The following is a 24,174-nucleotide window of genomic DNA, read 5'->3' as shown; positions in this document are numbered from 1 at the left end:
CTCCTTCAGGCGGAGAAGACTTTTACAACAATGAAGCGCACAATAGAAGCTTAAAACAGAAAAGCATACAAGTGTAGAAAGAATGCTTGAGTTCTCAGTTGATTGACAGCTTCTGGACCAAGGCTATATTTATAGTCTTGGTCGGGGCACCTAGAAGGGTTCCGGGCGCCCTGGGGGATAAAACTTTATCCCCCAACGTCCAGAACGCGAAAGACGCGTTCTGGTCAAACTTCACGTTCCGGGCGCCCCGGAGCAAAAAGTCAACTCTGGTTGACTTTTGCGTCCGGGACCTCTGCTCCGTTTTAGTCCCGCCTCGGTCCGGGTCTTCCGCTCCGGATCCGCTTACTTGGGTGATCTCTGCCATCCGGAAAAGGGCTCACCCGAACCCAACTTCCGGTCTTCTCAAGCGGGCTTCCCTCCGGCTTCTCGTCCCTCGGAATTGCCGCGTGTTTCCTTCTCGTCCGCCAGCGTACTCATCCGCAGTCTTCGTCCCTCGGTCGTCGACCTTCTCGCTAGCTGCGTCTCTTGCTCCCCGAGCAATCTTCCGCTCCGGCTTTCGTCCCTCGGAACCACCGCGCGCTTCCTTCTCGTCCGCCGGTGTACTCTTCCGCAGCACCTCGTCCCTCGGACTGCCGTCCTTCTCGCTAGCTGCGTCTTCCGCTCGACTACCTGTGTTCCTAAGCTCCTGCACACTTAGACACAAGGTTAGAAACAACGCAGGACCTAACTTAACTTGTTGATCACACCAAAATAACCTTGGGGTTCCAACAACAATTAGTAGTCACAAAGGTGATGTTGGATCTCAACATTCTTATAACATTGGGTAGTAATGATGTGTTGCTAGATACCGCTCATTACTTATGCTCCTAAATGAGTTTAGGGGCATTGCCAATGTTACAAGAACCTATAGGGTCACATACTAAGGACAATTAGATGGAGATTAGGTTCATATGATGAACCAAGAGGATTAGATTCATTTGATGAATTAAATTGGATTAAGAGTAATCCTAATTGAGCTAATTGAGTTAGACTTAAGTTGATTCATGTGTTTAATGAGTCTAATTTGGATTATGACTCATTGAATCAATTTAATTAAATGAAATAGATTCATTATATTAAAATTGGCTTGAATTAAATGGTTGGATTAGATCAACCATGAGAGAGATTAAGTCAAGTTTGGCTTGACTTGAGAAGAAGATGAAGAGTCAAGTTTGACTTGACTTTATGCCACCTCATTGGTGAGTTGACATTGATTGGGCCAATGATGATGCTCCACATCATCATGGTTGCTTAAGTAGGATGCCACCTCATGGGAGTTACCAAGAGTTGTGACTCTTGGCATTCCATGGAGGTTACACATCTCTTAATGTGGCCGGCCACATCAATAGGAGGAAGAGTTTCATTTTTGGTGAGTTAATCTAATTCATTCCTTCATCTTCTTCCTTGCTCCATTTTTCTTCTCTCCCTCTCCTCATCTTGCCGAACCTAACTAAGGTGCTAGCACACTTTAGTTTGGTGATCTCCTTCTTGTGTTCGTGTGGATACTTCTAGAGGGTTGTCTACTTTGACAACCTTGAGATCCGGCACCATTGGACGAGCGGGATTCGCGTAGAGCGCGCATCAAGGGTATATTCTTTGTTCCCTTTGTAGATCTACTGTAGATCAATGTTTAGAAACTCGTACTCATAAGTTTTCGAAAGTTTTTACTTCGCACGGATCCGTGGCTGGGGGTTTCGGGGTTTCCGCGACGCAAAAAGTGGTTTTCGCGGCCCGAAAAACCCAACAGAGTGACCCTAACCGATACTCGTGGGAGAGGAGCATTCCCGCCATGTCATCAAACGACACTGTATCGGGTCGTGTGGTAAGTGTGATGACCAAAAATTCGTACTCTGGTCCTTTGCCACCAAGCACGTGGAAGATGAGGTCGTTGTCGGAGATACATTGTCCAGTAGCAGATAAGGTATCTATCATTTTGTAGGTATTCTGCTACTGTGAGTGTCCCTTTCTCTATTGTCTGGAGCTGGGAGCGTAGATGCATAATTTTCGTCTTCGATTGAGAGGCAAATTGCTTCTTCGGTGTTGTAGTGTTGTCCAGAGGCGTCGTGATGTTGTGCGCGAGGAGCCAATAACTTGGCCTAGTATAGTTTCGGAAAGCGTCGTCATCAGCCATGAGAGGAGTCACTGATCTTGTGTCTCCCATGTGGTGAAATCTGGATTGATGGAGTAGGTCAGTAGGCAATCTCTCCTTTGTCATCTTTCTCCTCAATAAGTTCAGATGACGTTGTTTCTGTACCATTAACAAATTGATACAAGTGATACCCTTAACACAGGAAGTATTTGTGATTTTCATAGCACGTAGTTGTTTTGATCGAGCTTTGTTGAGACTATTAGACTAGAGAGGAGGGTTTACTGTGTCACCATAGGGACTGAAATTTGGGAATTTTTCCTAAGTAGCTCTGATACCAAGATAAGAGAGGAAGAAGAGTATAAGAGGAAGAAAACAAGTTGAAAATGATTTCTTAATTCGATGCACAATTTGAAATAATATTTATACACACTAATATTTAATATGAGTAAATATTCGATAATATTTTCATGATTAAAATGATCCTCAATCCCTTGATTGATCTTAATAACATGACTCTATTTCAATTCTTATATGCATTAACTGGAGACTAGTTGAGATCATGGTGCACGACTCCCGTTCGACTAGGCTTCCAAAGCACACATGCCGGAAGACGATTTGGGTGGGGCAGTGCAATATTTTTTTAATAATTTAAGTATAAAATATTATTATATCAAAATACATTTTACTAATTAAAATTGATCAAATTTTATTTTAATACCATCAGCTACAATATTGCGAAGTGATTTTAACTAAATTATAGTATCAAATTAATAAAGATCGTTTTAATATAATGATATTTTTTATTAAATTAGAGTAATTTTATATTAAATAGTGTTAAAATAAAAGTATTTTAGAATGAAAAATAGGATAGAGTGTTATTTTATTTTTTAAAAATTGATTTGTTTAATAATAATAATAATAATAATAATAATCATAATCATAATCATAAGGAGAGTATATATATATGGAAAGGACTTTCAAAAGAAAAAAAATAAGAGAATTTAAAAATTAGATGGACTGTTGTTGTTGAAAAACATAATATCTGCATGTCAAACAATATTAATACAGAAAATTTGATGCTGATTTGTAAAACAATTCCAGACGGAAAATATAAGACAAAAAAGTGGCAGGACTTCAATTAAATATCGCAGTGATGGTTAAAAAGGGAAATTAAAAAAGAACGACGTTTCTATCTGCCCTCTTCTCTCCTTTTCTCGGTTCGTCTTCGCTGCTCGCCTCTCGCCGGTGAAAACCCTTCCGCGTCCTTCTCTCGAATCGGTTGTCCGCTTCCTTTGCATCGACATCCATCGATCTCCACCGAAATCAGCCTCAATCGATTGCCATTTCCAGGTTCCGTGCAAGGATCACTCGGCTTCCGGCGAGAAAATGTCGCTCTCGGCAGCCGACCTCCACACTGTGTACTCGTTCCTCTCCAACGCTTTGAGCATTGACGAGTCCACCCGCAAGCAGGCAGAATCCGCCCTAGCTCAGTGCGAGAACCGCCCCGGATTCTGCTCCTGTCTTCTCGTAATTTTAAGCCGCCTTGGATCGCAACCTTAGGATCTCTATATTTCTTGAACATATCGTTTGACCGCGGGAAACGGTTGACGCAGGAGATCATTGCCGCGAGGGATTCAGGTTGCCGGGATGATGCTCGTCTTCTTGCCTCTGTGTATTTTAAGAACAGCATCAGTCGCTACTGGAGACACCGCCGTGATACCTCGTGAGAAGTTCAACTCACTCGTTCTTGTTTTTTTTTTCCTTTTACTGTTTTTTTTTGTTCTAACAATTCATATTTGACTTGTCACTAAGAATGATTCAGGTTGTTAGATAGTTCATTGCCTATGCGGACTAAATTTAACGGGCAAGTGAGAATTTAGTTATTAGGATGACATTTGGAGAAATAGTTCTGACTGAAACGCTATTTGGACACATATGGATGAATTTACACACTAGATAGGGAGTCTACTTGCATTATCTAGATGCACTGGCGTTTACTATCTTATCCCATGGGTTTCTTTAGCTTGGCCTCCAAATCTCATTTTTGAAGCATTAAAATTGACATGAACAATGTGTCAGTTTTTGTTTATTAAGGTTCTCTAAGCATTCTTTATATGTTTGGTTAGATCATAGAAGAAATTGTCTTGTCCACATACTTAGTGTAACCATTGGAAGTTTCCACTGGACTTGCTTGTTGTATATTCACACCATTCATAATCATGCCAAAATCAGTTTGGTTCCAAGCATGAAAAATCAAACAAAAACACTATGAAGCGAGAACAAATATAATGCAAATGCAACACTTTACATTGAAACCCTAAGGAAGTAAAAAATTCCACAAGAAAGGAGAAAAGATTTCACTTCAAGCATCAAGATGAAAAAGACAGCGCAACAACCATTCTGACAGAGGATGATGATGAATAGCTATCCTACACTGGTGATACACTCTACACTGACCTATCTACTTTTGTGTGTTTTTGTTGGTTATGTTTTTGACCCATATAACTTCGGGAAGCAATGTGTATCTATAGACAACATACAACAGTGCCACCATAAACCCTAAACCACACATGATAAAAACGAAGCTTAAGTGTTCACTATCTAAGTTATGTCAATTCAATGGGCTGGGTTGTTGTCCCACTTGTTACCCTTGTCATTAGCTGATCTTGGCCGTGCTCGATCTCCTTGTTTTGCTCCATCTCTTAGATTGTTGATCTTCTTGAACTTATCAATATAGATTTGCTGGTCATGAAAGTAACTTGCATGAGCTGCTGTTCCAGCAGTTATGCCCAGAATCATATGCATCCTACCTATATCCTTCACTTTTGAATATACCTTCAGCATTGTTTAGAGAGAGTGAATTTCAACCATACATTGTGAGATCAATTGCTTTCACTGATATAATTGTGTGTGGCTTATTGATTGGCTTCCATACCCTTTGACATTCAATGATGAGAGGGCAGGTTCTTCATGTGAAGCTGGAGCTATTTATCTTAAATATGTCATCATAACTTTGGCTTGTGGGTGGACTCCATTTCCTGAAGGCTCTTTCAATAACTGGAACTGGGCCATGTGACAAGTGGGCTACATCCTTTCATGTATATCTTATCTAAGATTAGAAGCCAAATAAACTGAATCAAGCATGTTCCATCAGTCATTTCCTAGTTGCAATGGGAGGATTCAGAACAAGAAGACTGGAAAAATTCTTCTTTTTATATTTGTGCTATGTGATGTGAATACGGTTGACTGTTTATTGTCTTTTGAGTATCTTTTCTTCAACTGATTACTTTTAACAGATTGGTTTGCCAAAATTTTCCATTCAATGGAACTTCCATTCTTAAATATCCAAAAAATCATCTGAAGAGCCCCTTTGTCTCCTCCACTAGTGCCTTTATGTTTTTAAATTCTGCAACATAATTGTTGCCTTATCAACCTTCATTTCTTTGTTGTCTATGTCTGAAAATGCCTTTTCCAGTGGCATTAGCAATGATGAGAAGAATCACATCCGAACAAAGTTGCTCTTACACTTGCGAGAAGAAAATACCCAGGTGATGTTTGGCTAGGTTTTGTTTATGCACTTTATTTGGGATGAAAGGCTTGACTTTACATTATACTTACACAACATAGATCTGGATTATCTGGTCTTAAATTTCCAGTTTGAATCTGTGCTAATTCTGCTACGTTGTTGGTGTCATTGGTCAGATAGCAATTCAGCTGGCTGTTCTTGTTGCAAAAATTGCACGCATTGATTACCCCAAAGAATGGTATTGCTTTATTTTTTTTGTGCCTGACTATACTTGCACTTTAAATTCATTATCTATTGAAATGTTCTTCTTGAAATTCCTACTTGATTACTATTTCTTGTACTGTAGGTGAGTTAGAAAAGTTTGGAACAGAGAAACATTCACTTGACTGTTTGAGTTGTGTAGAATTTTGAAAAGAACACATTGGGTATTACCATATAATTACATAAATCTATGTGAAAGGAATACACTTTTTCTATTACTATTCTTTCAACAAAATGTACATATTTGATTCTAACTCACAATATTGCTGTTGATCTTCAAATGTCAGATCCCTTTTCCTGTTGTCCTCTTAACCTCTTAATGGGACATTCTGGTTCATTGGAAATGCAGGTGATATTTTCTTATTGGTACAAGAGTCAAGTAAAAACATACATTTTGTTTCGTGAACCTGTATTAGTGGATGGGGAAATCAAATTTCATAAAGATTCTAATTAGTGGTTGTAAAGCATTTTGAACATTTTGCTTAATGATATAAAAAAATTCCTCTTTCTCCTTTTTAAATACTGCACTACATTTATTAGCATTGCTGAAGTTAAAAATCTGTAATAAAATGAATTTTCTAGTAATTTTCTCTATCACACTAGTTCAGAATTGATCCAACTAGTTTTTGACCTGTTAAGATGTCATTCTATTAGGATTAGCAAGTCCAGTTATTCCCTTCTTGATTTGCATAATGTAAATGGTGCTGTTTATATTGCTCTATCAAATATTGATAAATGGCCTTGTGGGTTTTCCTCTTCTCCATAAATCACTTTCTATCATTGCCAAAATGTTTGAGAATAACTAAGAATCTTGTATATACCTATTATCATACTGAACTCCCTTTAACTCCTAATATTATGGATGGAGTGCTAATTTATAACAAATTGTGTTTGTTTAGAAGTTCAAATGATCTGAAACTCCAAGCACACATTGTTATGCATATTCTGGTAGCATAATATTGTGAACTAGGCGATGACTTACAAATAGACTTGATGCAAACGCTTTCAAGATTCAGAATTTTATAGATTCAATATTTTATTAATTAAAGATAGGTTGCTAGTCACAAGGCCTTAACTTCTCAAAAGCTGCTTACATAGACTTAAACAACCAAAATCTAATTAGAGACCTGAAGAAGGTGAATCCAGCAACTAATTAGAAATCCAAACAGAGTAGGGCTCAAAAAGTGAGATAACATTACACGATTTGGTTTGCTTCTACATCACATAGTTTCTGTGCAAACATGTTGTCTCATATTAACTCTTGATTCTAGTTGGATTTTCCATTTCTGCATGAGCCACACATGCACTGATTTGGTTGTGCTGCTCAATAGCATGATGTCCAATGAATTTACTTCAACTACTTGTTTCCCATTTGTATTTGTCTTCAATATACAAATTATCATTTCATCTCTGGTATATTATCTTAGTTTAGAATCATATATATTTCAATGATTTTTGCCTAATTGCTTTTAGGCCAGAGCTCTTTTCAATTTTGGGTCAACAGCTCCAATCACCTGATACCCTAACTTCACATAGAGTCTTCATGGTTTTGTTTCGCACTTTAAAAGAACTATCGACAAAACGTCTCAACTCAGACCAGAAGACATTTCATGAGGCATGCTTCTCTCATATTATTTTTGAAATGAGTATATATTTTCTATATTGGATGTGATACATTCTTCAATGAAATTCTTATAAGCATTTTTCTTGATATGTTGGTTTTGCCTGGTGTCCAATATGTTGTACAGCTGTTAATTTTGTCTGTCCTGTTCAATAAGTATGCACAAGTTTTTTTAGTAGTGGAAGATAAATATGCAATTGGCAGTGTTCATGGTTTGTACTTCTGTAATTTTCCAATAACTAAGCTAAAATCTCTATCTACATATTTTCTCTTAGCATGAGCATTGGGACTAATATGAAATTGCCAGTCTTCTCTTATTTCCTTTGATCTAATGGCCCTTTGTCATTGTTAAACCATCTGGAACACGAAATCTCTCTCCCTTACACGTCAGTGCTCATTACCTTTTTGGCCAGTTTCCTATAGGGAAGAGAAAAAGATGGGGAAAGGAGAAATGGATGGGCAAAATTTTCCTAGCTTATGATTCCTTGGAGGGAAAGGAAGAGGGAAGAAAAAGCTTTTTTTTTAAAAAAAAAAAAATTAATTGCATAAGTACATTTATGAAGTGATAAATTAAATGGATTTAGTTATCTATTTATTGATTTTGGTCCCAAGTTGGGTGGCAACATAAGCAAATCAGGTGAAAAGGTGTGAATTATAATGATTCCACCCAATTTGTGCAGAGGCAAAATAGGGTGAAACTGGAAATTAGTTGTCACTTCCTTTGTTCCTATGTTTCTACACTGGGTAGTGAAATATTGTCCAGGAAAGCTTTTCCTTAAGTGCCTTTTCATCTCTCATAGGAAATTGATCCCTGGTGTTGTAGAAACTCACTCTCTCCTGTACTGTTAAAGAGACATTTTGCATTCTCATCCTTGTTTTTTTGTTCTACTATTCTTGAGTGTATAACCAATGTTTATTCTGTTTATCTGGATCTCATTTGATGAAGCAATCAAAAACCAATGTTTCAAACAAAGGTTTCCCTCAACCCAAGAATGGAAATCTCTTCAATTGCTTCACCATTCTCTTCCTCAACAACTCCTTGCCTTTTTGACTCCATCACCGTACTACATACAAGATGATTAGGAGTATCTCCTAGCTTCATCAGTTTGACACAAAGATGAGTACACAACAGTTGGTTATTATTTTCAGTGACTTAAGAGATTTCTCCAACTCCACTGGGTATTTGACATGGGTATGAAAAGGGTATCTGACGTGGGTATGAAATATATCAAGTGTCCACTTGGAGTGTTGGTTCCAAATGTGGGTATTGGACATAGGGTATGAAAAGGGTAGTGAGGGAGTCCAATTTTTAGAGAACAATTCATATCTCATGTAGTGTACTAATTTTCCTGTAACCTGTAGATGGTCTTAATTGGTTGCCTTAGCATTTTACTGCATCATCATGCATCTTATATCATTAATGGGAAGTTCAATTGAATCTACCTCAGTGAAGTTCAGTGAACTTTTAGCGTGTTTGCCATCATGTGTTTCCAAATTCAGCTCTGATTAAAGATTTGAAGTGTTATTGCCATTATTATCTGAAATATAATTTTAAAATAATTTGTTTATTTAGTTGGAATAACTATGATAATATATCCATTAGGATCAAGTTCCAACTTCCTAATTATGGTAACAATCTTGACTGCTTGCGTTTTAATGTTTTTTTGATACAAGGTATTTTTTTTTACTATTCTAAGGTTGTAAATTGGAGTATTTCCAATTTTTTTGGGTTTCACGCACCTCACTTTCATGATGATAATGAATTATAATAAATCATTAGTGATCTAGCCTTAGAGTTTAATGGAGGGATAAGATTTAGCTGGCTCTAAATAGTTGGCATAGACCTGGTGGACGATGATGTGTAGCAATGAGTGGTTGAAATTGTTTGGTTTTCTTAAAACAAAATTTGTGTTTTATTGATCTACAGATTGCCTCACAGTTGTTTGAATTTACGTGGAACCTTTGGAAGAATGATGTACAAACTATACTTCAAACTTTTTCTACTATTTCTCAATCTGTTATCACAAACTCATTGGTGGAACATGGACATGATTTGATCATCATTTGTGAAAGATGGTTGTTGTGTTTGAAGATCATTAGGCAACTGATTATATCTGGGTATCCTAGTGATACAACATCTGCACAGGTGAAAATCTAGCATCATTACTTTTTCACTCTTATATAACAAGGAAATCAATTGGTATGTGTTCAAATTTCAGGAGGTTCTTCTGGTCAAGGAAGTTTGTCCTGTTCTCTTGTCTGCCATTCAATCTTTTCTTCCCTATTGTAAGATGATTCTCACACTGATTATGTCTATTGCGGTTTTCTTAGTATTTATGTTGGACCATTCATTATTTTGTTTCTAATTGTAGCAACTTTTGGCTTTGCTGTTGAAATAACTAAATTTAATACCTTGTACCTATTATGCTCATTGGTCCGGGTTTTGTTCATGTCCTGAGCATTCTCTTCTTATTTTTAAAGTATTTGTTGGCTTATGATTCAAATTTCAGAGCATATCTCTATTCACACAGTATAGAAACTTGTGAAGTTTCATATTGCCCTAATATTTTTTTGTTTAATACCTTTTTCAATTATTTTTTTATCATTTAGTTGATTAACCTTGCTACTGAATCTTTTTTACTGAACTTCTCTTACAATTCAAGTAGGTTTTTCATCTCCATCTCTAGTCCATTTCAAGTTTGTAGAACCCAAAAGTCGCAATCTAAGGGATGCTCAACAATGCAAGATGGCAATGCCATATTAACATATTGTTCAATCTTCTTTAAAATAAGGCATATATAGGATTGCATGGGGACAGTTGACTTTTTGATTCCCTTCTACAGAGATGGTAATTTTAGATTTCTACATGAACATGTGGAAGCCTAACATTTTATGGTGCTACTCATTTAAAAATAAATGATAGGTCAAGCTATTTTTTCAAGGATTTTTATGTTGAGATTTAGCAAAATGAGAGTTTCTTCTTTGATCCAAATGTTAGATCATCCAGTCATGCTTTTTTTTTAGGTTAATATGATTACTATTTTGAACTACTTTCATTGATAGACAAGTTTTTTCTTTAGAATTTTCTTGAGCATTGAGAATAGTTGATTGATTCAACTAAAATATTTAGAAAATGTAAGATATTTTCTTTTTATTCTTATCATAAAATTTATCTCAGATCCTGCATTCCGAGAAAGACAAGCCCAATTATGTGATTTCACTAAAAGATCGTGTACCAAGTTAGTGAAAACCTTGGTTGTCTTGCAAGCTAGGCATCCATATTCATTTGGTGATCAGACTGTTCTTCCAGCCATAATTGATTTTAGCTTAAACATGATAACAAATCCAGATGCTACAATTGTATCTTTTGAGCAGTTTCTTATTCAATGCATGGTTCTGGTAAAATCTGTACTGGAGTGCAAAGAATACAAACCAAGCCTCACTGGGCGTGTAATCAGTGAAAGTGCGGCTTCTTTAAGTTTGGAGCAAAGGAAGAAAAATATATCCACAGCTGTTTCTGAAATGATTAAAACTATTTTGCCAAGTGACCGAGTGATTCTACTGTGTAATGTATTGATAAGAAGGTACTATTGGGCTTCTTTCTATCATACAATTTTTGTGAATTAAATTAGTTAACGAGTTTATTTGAATCATGTTTCTATGCCATAGATAAACTTCTACCTCTTGTTTTGCAAAATGACTGGGTCGATAATCATTTTACTTGCTAGATACCAGAGTAAGCAAAGACCCATAAGATGGAACTGAATGATTAAAGGAAAACTCAAAAGTAAAGTTTCTAGTAGGTTGTACTATGATGTATGATAGCTGGATTTTGGACTCATTACTTGTAGGATTATTAGTAAATAAAAATAAGAAAGCACATATAACATATGTCTCGTATGAATTATGAAGCTTCATCTTGTGAAGAACAATAGAACTTAAGCACAGTATTACAATTTAATCAATTGTCACATTTCGATCAAAATTGGAATTTCTAGTAAGATTTCCTAGTCAAAGATTGAAACACAACTTCTATTCTTTGCTTTCATGGTACTGCTTTCTTTTATTTACTTGTTCTTTTGCTAGGTACTTCATTTTCTCAGCAAAGGATATGGATGAATGGCACCAAAATCCAGAAAATTTTCACCATGATCAAGACATGGTCCAATGGACAGAAAGACTTAGGCCTTGTGCTGAAGCATTGTATATTGTATTATTTGAGAACTATAAAGATGTGAGTTCTGTTCTTACCCTTTTAATTTTTGACAGTTTTATAATTTATATCTTCTCCATGATGCATGTTATTATTTGATCTGTATTCTCAGCTCTTGTCTCCTATAGTTGTTTCCATTCTAAATGAGGCAATGAGTGGTTCTCCTCCTTTAGAAACTGAAATTTCTCATGCAATGCTTCTAAAAGATGCTGCATATACTGCTGCCGGGCATGTTTACTATGAGCTCTCCAATTTCCTCAACTTCAGTGACTGGTAATGATATCTGATACAGTTCATTTTGGTTTAGTATTTTACTAGTCAACTATGCAATGCAGAATACCACGTTTACAAGTTCTCTTTTGACTGCATTCTTCTGTTCATTTTTATTTTATTTTTATTAGATCTTCAAGTCAATCTTCTCCTCTTGCCTATTATTAATCTACCTTAATAAATAGGACAGTGGAGTTCAAGACCATCTAGCAATTTTTCCACTTCAATTCATTCATTTCTCTACATTCGACGTCAGCTTAATGCATTCTGATGATCTCATTTATAAATTCCTTGAGACATTGAATTTTCTCCTTGAATTGTTTTTTAACTTCTTCATGAAGCCAAATATAGGTTGATGTTATTGCTGCTTTTCCAACTTTGTTATCATTTACTATGTATTGGTATCTACTTATCTGTAACATCAATACAATAATTTATTGTTCTCTTAAGATTTTCTAAACTGTCAATGTTTTTATTCTACTTTCTATTTATTATCTAATCTTTGCGTACAGGTTTCAAGGATCTTTGAGTATTGAACTTTCCAACAAGCATCCAAACATGTGCATTATTCATCGAAAAATTGCATTTATTCTTGGGCAGTGGGCTTCTGAGGTTGTAATTTTTTTTTGTTTCCATTCTTTTTGTGTTTCCTATTAACAGTTTGAGGACATTGACCTCAAGTAGTGTCTTATTATTGCATGCTAAGAGCACTGTTGGAGTTTATGTTGGGTGATATTTACACAATTACTTGGACATGCATAGTTAAGGTTCATGGGCTGATAATTAACATGATTTAATCTGTTGGTTTACTTAACATTTAAGTTACTAGAAGCAAGGTTTTTTTTTTTTTACTTAACTAGATATGGCCAACAAATACTGGGGTTTTGTTCAATTTATGTATATAGGTGTTCGTATTTGGCATGCTAGCTTGATTTTTCCAAGAATTATTATGGTCATCAAGCCATGTTAGTCCCAGCTATTTGGGTATGGCTGCAATACCGGACTAGACAAAGTATAATGTGACATAGGAGCCTTTTCTAATTGTATGGTTGTGACACGTGAGTTCCTCAATTGCCATTAGTTGTTCTTGCATTCTAAATTAAAATTCCCTGCATGTTGTATTTTGTTTAAACTCATTTTTCACCATCCAAAGTGCTCTTTGCCTCTACATAAGTGATGTTTAAAGATTATGATTTATCAGTTACTCTTTCTGCTTAACAAGTATTATGAACATGGTCTGAAACACAAATGTGTGGGAAATAAGAAGGATAAATTGAGGTCGAGAGAACACAATGGTTAACCAGTGTTTGTTGTGGCCTTGGGGTGTAGGTCATGATCTTATTTAGTTATTCTGGAAGAAGAGAACAATAGACAATCAATAAACTATAATAATATTAAAAGAGAGGATTTTTCTGGGATCTTGTCATTGTTGTGCCTTCAACCAAATTAAATATGGATCCATACTTCTAAGGAATGCCGAATGTGGCCAATTGATGATCTGGTGCAAGTATAAATAGATTACATTAAATATGAACAGGCCCTTGTCATGACAGGGAAGCACATGGTAATATAAATATCCCTCATCAAAGCTTGATGAACTGTGTGTTTCTTGTCATCTTTGCTATGATATATTGCATTGTCATGAGTAAAAAGGGCTGCTTCTATTTATTCTTCTTTCAATTATAAGGTCTATATATGTGAAAATGCTTTGCTTTGGTCATGTCTCTTTATGCTTGTTATAGATTAACACGTTCTTTGTAAATCTGCTTGTTCATTCTCTTATGATTATTACTTTGTAACAGATTAAAGGTGACACCAGGAAGCTGGTCTATCACGCTTTAATCAGATTGCTTCAAGACAATGACATAGCTGTTAAAGTATAATTCTTTCTGAAGAACCTCGTGTTCAATTATTACTTCTCATTTTATACCCTCAAATATCTAAATAACCATTATATTATATGCATTACTGACAACTTTTTATTGTGTTCATAGGCTTTACTATCTAATGAACTATTATTGCTTCATTTATTTTCAGCTCGCTGCCTGTCGTTCTTTATGCTATCTTGTTCAGGACACAAACTTTTCTGAACATGATTTTTCGGAGCATCTACCAACATGCTGGAGTTCTTGTTTTAAGTTGATGGAAGAAGTTGAAGAGTTTGACTCGAAGGTTTATCTTTTAGTTTCTAGGCCTTTTTCATAGAGTTTACCAGTTAGAACATTTGCTAAAGGGTTCGATTATTTCATTGCTTTAATTCTTCTATTTTGCCCTTACAGTTCCAAGGGTTTAAAATTGCTTTTTAGCCTTTTCTTTTTCCAAGAAAGTGTTTGCACTTGATCTTTCTACCAACTTTTACATTGATAAATGCATGTTTATTTTGTTTATGTTGGTTGATCATGCTTTACTTTTGAGTATGCCCAAGATCATGTGTTTTCCTAATGTAAATTTGACTCTGGTACAAGGGAAGCTATTATATGATCTAGGAAGTATAGAGATTAATTGGAAAATTGAATTATTTCACTATCTTATTTGTTGCAGGCGTGATTAGTCAATTCTTTGGGGTTCTATGACATGGCCATTAGGAAGCAACTCTAAGGATCTAGAAAAGGGTCTGCTAGATCCAACCCTGGCCATCTACATATTCTGGTCTATACAATGCAGATGGGCTCTTCCATAGATAGGAGATCCACATTAGGACAATGGAGTTTCATAATAGTTAAACTTTAGTGAGATTGTTTTGGACCTAATTGTAAAGATACAAATGTTGTGAATATAAATGTAAATGACAGAAGGGGAGCCTTGACGCAACGATAAAGTTGTCATGTGACCAAAAGGTCACGGGTTCGAATCTTGGAAACAACCTCTTGCAAAAAGCAGGATAAGGTTGCGTACAATGGATCCTTTCTCGGGACTCCGCATGATGGGAGCTTCGTGCACCGGGCTATTTTTTTTTTTTTTTTTATAAATGTACATGACAATAATGGTAATATTTATTATGGCAGAGGGCATTGGTAAGAACCCTAATAATTTTCTCATTGAATAACTTCATTTCTTTGCTTTTGGTAAATTGACTAGATTATAATCTGCTTGTAACTCAACGTAAATGAATCCCTTCAGTCTTAGGATGGACATCAAATTCCTCTTCTAACACCATTTTTATTGGTATTTCGAGGCCCATTAATTATATGTAAGAGTATCTTGAGGCTTTGAACTTAATTAATTATTTTTGTCATGCAACTGTGCTTTACAATCATGCAGATCCACATTTATTTTGTTTTCTCCCTCTGTAATGAGATTCTTTACACCATCTTGCGAACATCTTTTAGGTACAAGTGTTGAATTTGATCTCTGTACTAATTGATCATGTTGGAGATAAGGTTTTGCCATATGCAAGTCAATTGTCCAATTTTTTCTGCAAGGTATAACTCTATATTATCCTCTTTATATTATCAATCATTTACATTATTTCCTCCATAAAATTTTCTGTTCCCAGCATGATGAGAGGGAAAATGAGATTAAGCCAAATCATGAATCTTAGGTTGTTTGGCGCCGCTATGTCAAACAGTTGCTTAATATTTTCTTTTAATCCTGTCAAACTACTAGAATTCATTCTCTTGGTGATTGGTGGGTTAAGTTAGTAAACATAAATGTGGTAGTTTAGGGTTTAGGATTTTGTCTAGGCTTATGATCAAGAATTCAGGAAATTTTCTACAATTTAACTTCTGTCTGGTATATTCCTTGGGGTTTCATATGTCTTGATTTAACCCTCAAATTTAGTAAATTTCCCTTCATCTCAACCATTGAAAAGTATTTCACATTTCAGTTACAAAATTGTGAGAATTTGTATCTTCAGTTAAACTATGACGTTTTAACCTTCAAAAGACAAACTGAGACAAACTTGAATGCCATACTAATCCAAAGATTTCTATCGCCAATTGTTAATTCAGTTGAATTCTTTTTAATCTAGATAGTGAATAAGCTGTAGGTAAGTCCCTTTTTATTCCTTCAAGTTGAATGATTCTAGTTAAGGTATCAACAGATATGGGAGGAATCAACTGGTGAAAGTCTACTACAGATTCAGCTGCTAGTAGCATTGCGAAACTTTGTCTGCTCTCTTGGTCATCAATCATCAATTTGTTCGAACTTGCTTCTACCTATTCTGAAGAGTGGAATCAATATTGATAATCCTGATTCTCTCAATCTTCTAGAGGATAGTATTCTGGTAAGTTAAACCTCTTTGTTTCTAGCGCTTTAATAAAAGGTGACACTACTTCCTATCATCGTGGTTTGAATATATAGATTGTTTATTTTTCTTCTATTGGACATTGCAGCTCTTGGAAGCAACCCTTTCCAATGCTCCATCTATGGTGCCTCAGTTGTTCGATTTCTTCCCTTATCTGGTGGTTATACTTGAAAGAAGCTTTGACTATTTGCAGGTAACTTCACCAATCAGTTAACAATGCAAATGCTAATGGGAATACTGATTTTCTTAGTTATGAATTTCCATATTCACTTAGCTTGATGTCTTTTGATATTTTTTCAATTATAGTAACATCTAGATACTACCTACCCAAGATCTTGCATTATGTGGTTCTGTAAATCTTCATCTTTTGTCTAGATTGTTTATTCATTGGATTTATTGTTTTCTTCAAAGAATATTTTTTTTAGTTTATTATATTAGAGTGCAAGCTTGAATAATAGTTCGCAAACCCACAGAGTAGGGGAAGATGGAAATGTATAATGAATCTTAACAGGAATTTCTCTGTGAAGACAAAAATGAAATATTGTCTTAAGGGCTGGTCGTGTATGAACTACTAATTCTTGAATATGTGTTTATGCGTTTAAGGATATAGGCTACATTGTTGTTGTCTTCCATTGATTAAATAATGTTGGTTGGGGCCTAACACATCTTTCTCCCATGTTCACCTGGAGTGAAATCAACATTGATGATTGTGTTTGATATGATTAGTCTTATTTTATATCATTCAATTGCAGGTGGCTACAAGTATTATTGAGGAGTACATAATATTTGGTGGCATAGAGTTTCTAAATAGGCATGTTTCAAGCCTAGCTAAAATACTTGACCACATTGTTGGAAGTGTCAACGAGAAAGGGATGCTTTCAACTCTCCCAGCCATTGATCTCCTGGTTCAGGTATTTTTGCTTTAAGTCTGTACAATTTCATATGTATATTCATTTTCTGCTGATAAAGTATTGTTGATCCTTCATTGAATTTTTCTGTTTTTAGACTGTTCCACTGTTCTGGCAGTGGATTGTATTACGATTGTACCACAATCTAAACTTTTTAATACATAATTGCTTTATTGATTTTGATTCTTATTAATTTATCCATCTGTTGAGGATGCAAAACTCAATATCTTTTGGCTTCATCTTTCCCCTCTGTTTCTGTTGATGCCTACTCATTGAATTAATTCTTGTAGTTTGATGCTTAGGTAGATTATTTATGGCTTTATAAGTCATTTTAAGAAGTTGAATGACCGTGACCGTCTCTGTAGGTGTTTTTGTAATGCTATTCCAGCTTAATCATGATTTGCATCTCATATAGAGATTACAAATCTGCTTGTAATATTTGTACAATCTGTGCTTTATTATAAGCAAGCTAATCTATTCCTTATGTCACATTGACTAAATATGCTCAAATACTGTTGGAGATATGCACTAGTTGTTAATCACTTCATTTGGCCTGTAGTGCTTCCCTACTGAGGCTCCTCCATTGATTGCTGGAGTTCTCCAGGTACTTCAGACATTGAATTGTTGAATCATGCTTTTTGTTACACTCATCCATTTTTAGATGTTCATCATATTCAATGTTTTTTTTAGAAACTCATCCTTATATGTTTGAGCCAACAAGATGGTGATCATCCTTCCAGAACTACAGTTGTTACTTCTTCTGCAGCCATTCTTGCAAGGGTCTTGGTGATGAATACTAACTATTTTGCCCAATTAGTATCTGAACCAGCTCTTCAACAGTCAGGATTTTCAGTTAACCAGAATATACTTCTTGCTTTAGCTGATATATGGGTTGATAAGGTTCGTAACTGAAACTAACCTTTACCTTTGCAAATTTGTTAATTATTGATTTTCCTTGCAGCTAAAAATTTATTTGTTTGATTGCATTGATACATGCTGCTATCATTCAAGTTTGCACATGTCCTTGGTTCTCCTTTATACACTGCTATCAAAGTACTTGCTATTTTTCCTTTATACACTTGCAGCATCTGTTATATCACTTCTGAATTTTGCATAGTGATTGATAAGTGATTATAAAATTGACAACAATTGCAAAACTTCACTATTGTGCATGATTTTTTTCTCTCTTGTGTACTAAGTGATGATTATTGATCATTTTATGCACAACCTTTTATATGTGCATAGACAACTTCATAGGTGTCCCCTCGAGGCGGTGCGGTGGTTAAGACGGGGTATTCAGGTCTTGGGGTCAAAACTCGCCGTGTCCGAGCATGCCTCCTTTCCATGCCTTGCCACCATCACTAATGGCTAGTAGCCACCCGTGATTTACCTCCTCCGTGTTGGCCTAGGGACGGGTTGGCGGAGGCGCTAGGGGCGAGCGAATCGCCTTTTTTGCCATATAGACAACTTCATAGGTCCTCTCCCATGCGCTATTCAACTGCTCAAGGCTAGTAGCCACCCATGATTTACCTCTTTAGTAATAGGCTGGCGGAGGCGCTGGGGGCGAGTAAATCGCCTTTTGCCACCATAGACAACTTCATAGTCTCTCGGGGTTATGGTGCAGTGGAAGGGTGCCAAGTTGTCACCCAAGCATCCGCAGTTCGATCTCCATTTACGGTGCATTTGAAGGGTTTTTTCTCCAAATGGGACGCGCAACCATGGGATGTTGGGCTTCTGGGCTGCTTGTCGCAAGTGCTTTCTGATTTACCCTAGCAGCCGGTGGAAAATTTTCATGGGGCCGGCCGGGCCGATCGCCCGAGGTTTGGTATTACCTAGTTCAACATAGACAACTTCATAGCACTAAGAAAAGGTTGTGTTTTTAACTCTTCTAGAAATGACTAGTAATGGAGAAAAGGATATGTCACTTTTTTATGAAAGCAACGAACTATGATGCGGTGGTTCAACCGATGAACCATGACACTTTGTAAACACATTCATGGAATGACTGAGGAAGTTGTAATATGCCTTTCTCTACTTGGTCTGTTCCTGAACTTTGAAAATGAAGCCTTCATGAACAGAACATAGATGCCTTCATGTGTGCGTCCTTCTACTTTGGTCCAATATCCAGTCTTGAAAATGAAGTACTCTTTTGATTTTGTGAAACCTTCCATCCTTCATTCAGACTTTTAATTGTTGTCTATTATAGACTTCCAATTTTGTATTGACCTACAATTGCAGTTATTGCACTATTCTTCCACATTTATTTGCTACATTACTTGTATTAATGTTGATTTAGTGGCATGCGTGTTTGTCTTTATAACAGATAGACAGTGCGACTGTCATACAAAGAAAGATATATGCATTAGCTCTTTGTATCATGTTGACTTTGAGAATGCCACAAATCATTGATATACTTGATGATATTCTAAGGTACTTATACCAATTCGACTAGCTGTTATGGTTTCTGTTCCTCCACTTTACTACTAATATTAACCCTTGACCTGCAGTGCTTGTACTGGTGTTATCCTAGGAGGCGGTGATGAGACAACTACAAGTGAAGATGACTCGGGGTATTGCATCTTTCCTAATTGTTTTCTATAGCTTTCCTTCATTTCTTCTTTTTACTGACTTCTTTCCTGGTAGGGGTGATACCACAAGCTCTCTTGCACTAAACAGTGATGGCATTGGATATGCTGGTATTTCAAGCAAAGACTTAAGGATGCGACAAGTAAGATCTTGATTTCTTGCAGTTTGATCTGATCTTTGTTGATTCTTCTATATTAATTAACTTTAGCAACAAGAAACTTGTAGCAGCATGTTGATTATATTTTATTTTGTTCTATGCTCAGATTAAAGATTCGGATCCAATCAGACAATTTTCCTTGGAGAATATGCTCAATGAAAATTTAAAAGCATGTGCAGCTTTTCATGGAGATGCATCTTTCAATGCCGCTATTAGCCGCATTCATCCTTCAGCATTCGCTCAGTTACAACAAGCATTGAAGATGTAGTCAAAAAATTCGCGTGTACTATTCTTTGCGTATAGTACCAGTGGATATTTTCAGTGTGAGTCATGACTTTTGCAGATTCTCAAGTTTTTCTGGGCAATAACAGATCAAACCAATTATTCATCTTCCAGTTGTTGATTTCAGGTGTTCTGTTGTAGGTGCAACCTTGACTTTTCACCACATTTGAGTTGTGTGCATCCACCGTAGCTCCGTTGTTTGGCAAGGGAAATGTCCATGAAAGCAGGTAGTTTTAGACGCCCCGCTCATGGTGATGTTCATAAGTTGTATTGTATTTGTTTTTTTTGGATTTTACAACTTGAGACATCTGAATGATTGATCGATATTGTAAAGGCGTTTATTTCTCTGAGCGTTCAATTAATTTATTCTTGCACCTGGGCAAATAGCCTCGCGTGCTAGATAATTTTGTGCTGATTTTTCAATGGCATTTTGAATATTTATCTACAACTGCTACTTCGCTGAATACAAGTTATCACACGCTGAGGATATATCCGATGTTCAACAAGTATCCCTTATATTCTGAACGCCTAACTGCATGCGCTTGTTGCAACAGGTACTATCTTCTTACGAGATACAAAAAAATTTACGCATTTTGTTTCAATTAACTGAAATATTATTTGGTTACATTAATGCATTTATGTTAATTGTCATGAACTTGCGATAAATTGCAAAATTATTATCTATGCATGTTTATTACAAGTATTCTTCGTGCAAGTTTTAAGAGTTAGTATTGACATTGCGACTCATGAGAGAATTTGTTTCCGTATGTTACCTTCGCCGGCCTTGTAAGAGAGTGATAATCTACTTTCTGTGTTTTACGTATTATTTGTTTACGGATGCTTGATTGATTCAGGAAAAAAAACAATTTTTTTTTTTTGAAATTATTACAAAAGATGCCTGAGGATATTTTTGTTGTTGTCTTTTAATATTTCTAAATTTTAATAACATATAAATTCAAGGAAGTATTTCACCTTTTGTACTCTAATTTTAACTTTTCAATCATCAGTTACACTTTGAACAAAAAAGCCAAATTAATAGAAAAATTACAGTAAACCTTTGAAAAACTTTACTCGCCTCATTTTTTTTTAACTTAAATATCGTAATCAAATTATTTATTTTTTTATTAGCAGTGTTGAAAAAAAAGTAGTGTTGCCGGGTGCCTAGGCAACCATCTAGGTGGAATTTTTTTTTAGAAAAATTTTACCGGATCGATCCGAATCGTGTTGAATTGATCCACTGATCGATTTAACATGTCAAATTGAACAATTAATCGATTCGGCGGACTTCTATTTATTGCATAATCTTTTCAAATTAATCAATTGAATGATTTAACACGTCGAGTCGAATTGATTCTGTTTGTTGCATAATCTTTTCAAATTGATCAGTTGAATGATTTAACACGTCGAGTCGAATTGATTCGATTTGGTAGGATTTTATTTGTCACATAATCTTAAAATTGACAAGGCATAACATATAAAATAGAAATACCGAAATATTAATAATGAAATATATAATTTGATCTCAAAAGATAAATAGAAATATAAATACTGAAATAGAAAAGTAATCGAACTAAAGACCAAAGTACAAATTGAAACTCTGAAATTGATAAGGCATGCAAAATAACAAAAGTTTTCTTACGGGTCACAAAATAACTCATATAATCACCTATATCCCTAATTATTCTTCTACTTCATCTCCATATTTTTCTAACACTTCCTCTGTATTAGATTCAAATTCAAAATATATGACATCTTCCTTTGCTTCATCCGATACAAATTCTTTTTCGTGAAATACCCTGACATCTTCAATATTTGTCTCAACATCTTTATCTCCACCAATTACAATCCATCCTTGTGCCATAGTTGCTTCACTAGCAAGTATCACATTTCCTCTTTTTTCTTCTTATCTTTTCTTTTTGTTTATGATCTTGATATTAAATTGAACATAGACTAAATTGTTCAACCTTCTGATATCTAGTCTATTTCTTTTTTTTTTTTTGTATGGATCTACATTAAATAAATATATTAATTATTAAGACAATAAGCAATAAGTCAATAAACAATTATTAATTAAGTACTTACCCCTCAAAAGTACTTTAATTTCTCTCATAATCGGAAGAATTTGTAGTTAAAGAAAAGATTCTTTTAGCCATCTTTTGTAATTTAGGTGCACCATGTCAAAAAAGATGCCACCTTCCAATTAAATAAAAACAAATCAAACAATAACAATAAAAAAAAATCAAGAAGAAATAACAAACAATAAAAATAATAAAATAAAATAAATACCTAGTTCTTACTCGGATCGTATACATTCAATTATAACCAATGGTCTTCCAAATCCTCTCACTTTGTTAATATATTTTAATAACTTCACATTTACTACCTCACTTTGACTATCAATATCATTGGGAAAGAATGTTTTAACACAAGTGAATAAGTCATTCATGATCACTTCTTCATTTCCTATGCTTCGGTCATTGAAGGAGTAATAAGGATTCAAGAGGTAGGCCGCTAAATATAGTGGACTATCAAACCGATTACGACTTTTCTCATCACTAATATTAATAATCGGACGATAGTAAAACTCTTGATTTTTTTATGTCACTTTAATCTCCTCTCTCACTCTAAGTAATTCTCTATATACAAAACTCATAGATGACTTCTTATCTCCATCAACAAGACGAAACAATTTAATTAAAGGGGCAAACATCTTTAAGCAAAAATTTACTCTATTCCAACAGACACACTCATAGTGATATTATGTGTCACTTTCCCCTTTACATTTTTTTGAATGTTTACATGCATTCCATTCTTCACTAGCAACCATAAATCTTAGTTCACTTTTCTTCTCCATCAAGCTTTGCAAAGTTAGAAAAGTGGTTGGAAATTGTGTTACTCTCGGCCTCACTATGCCCCCTTTTTTTTTTGGTAAACTTTTTCATCATTGACAATATCTTGTGATGTGTATAAATAAAGATTGTCAAGTTCTTTGCCTTATCAATCACCCTTTGAATTTTGATTGGTTCCCAATTCCTTGAAGCATAAGATTCAAAGTGTGAGTTGCACGTGAAGTCCAAATATATGTGACATCTTCTCCTTCAACAAATCTTTTGCCGCCATATTATTCGAAGCATTGTCCGTTATCACTTAAACTACACTTTGGGACCCAACTTCTTCAATGCACTTGTTCACATATTCAAATATATAATTCCCGGTGTGTGCTTCATTTGATGCTTCCCTAAAAGAAAGGAAAGTTGTACATTCTTTACAATTGACACACAAATTCATGATACTTCTTCTTTTTCGGTTGGTCGAAACATCGATCAAAATTGAGCAACCATTCAAAACCTATTCTTCTTCTTGCTTCTTTAATATACTTTTAGTTCTATGTACCACTTCCTTCAATAAGTGCTCCCTTAATAACTATTGAGTTGGAGGAGATAACTTGGGCCAAATTGAGCAATCACTTTCACAAACCTCTTGAAGTTATCATTGTCAATGACATGAAAAGGAATACTGGACTCGTACATCCCTTGTGCTAAATATTGGTGCACACTATGTGTTATTTACTTCTAATTTGCATCAATAATATTTTGTTGTTATTTTGTCTTCTTACTTCCGTTCAATGAAGATTTGGGATCAATAACAGATGTAAATCTGTCCATAGAGTCAAGAGTAAGCGGATTCCTTCTTGTCCCTAGAGTCTCTTCGTTTTCCTCATATTTTTCAAGAACAACTTATTCTCTCACTTCTATTTCATTGTTATTCTTTTATTTTTTTTTGTTCTTGCTTCTTCAATTCCATTCTTACACTTCAATTTATCCTCATCCGAAGACTTCTTACATGACACAACATTTCCCTTGATATTGGCAACATGTTGTTTGAGCCAATAAATTCCACCACTGGTAATTTTTTGACACAACTTATATTTCAACTTATTCAAATTTGTAGAATCCACCATCTCCGTAAATTCAAG

General features: G+C 35.3%; 1 protein-coding gene across 4 annotated transcripts; it reads left to right on the top strand.

Moving 5' to 3' along the window:
- The first annotated feature begins 3,298 nt into the window (after positions 1–3,298).
- LOC122014543 (importin-11-like) lies at positions 3,299–20,613 on the top strand. 4 transcript variants are annotated; one of them, XM_042570790.1, is made up of 24 exons: positions 3,299–3,655; positions 3,742–3,851; positions 5,604–5,676; positions 5,831–5,892; positions 7,389–7,530; positions 9,464–9,682; positions 9,756–9,822; positions 10,715–11,120; positions 11,623–11,770; positions 11,862–12,022; positions 12,532–12,631; positions 13,822–13,896; positions 14,057–14,191; positions 15,349–15,441; positions 16,062–16,244; positions 16,354–16,458; positions 17,018–17,176; positions 17,733–17,777; positions 17,864–18,073; positions 19,497–19,603; positions 19,681–19,743; positions 19,817–19,901; positions 20,023–20,239; positions 20,340–20,613. In XM_042570790.1, the coding sequence occupies exons 1-23, from the start codon at positions 3,515–3,517 to the stop codon at positions 20,182–20,184; spliced, it is 3,051 nt and encodes a 1,016-aa protein (XP_042426724.1). In that variant the 5' UTR covers positions 3,299–3,514; the 3' UTR covers positions 20,185–20,239; positions 20,340–20,613. The 4 variants fall into 4 exon arrangements, with proteins under 4 accessions (XP_042426724.1, XP_042426722.1, XP_042426723.1 ...); XM_042570788.1 differs by having other exon boundaries at positions 20,326–20,613; XM_042570789.1 differs by having other exon boundaries at positions 20,313–20,613.
- Positions 20,614–24,174: the final 3,561 nt, after the last annotated feature.

This window comes from Zingiber officinale, chromosome 8B (assembly GCF_018446385.1).
Source record: "Zingiber officinale cultivar Zhangliang chromosome 8B, Zo_v1.1, whole genome shotgun sequence".
Classification (NCBI taxonomy): Eukaryota; Viridiplantae; Streptophyta; class Magnoliopsida; order Zingiberales; family Zingiberaceae; genus Zingiber; species Zingiber officinale.
The sequence above is the reverse complement of the archived record's forward strand: the minus strand, read 5'-3'. Positions and strand labels throughout refer to the sequence as shown.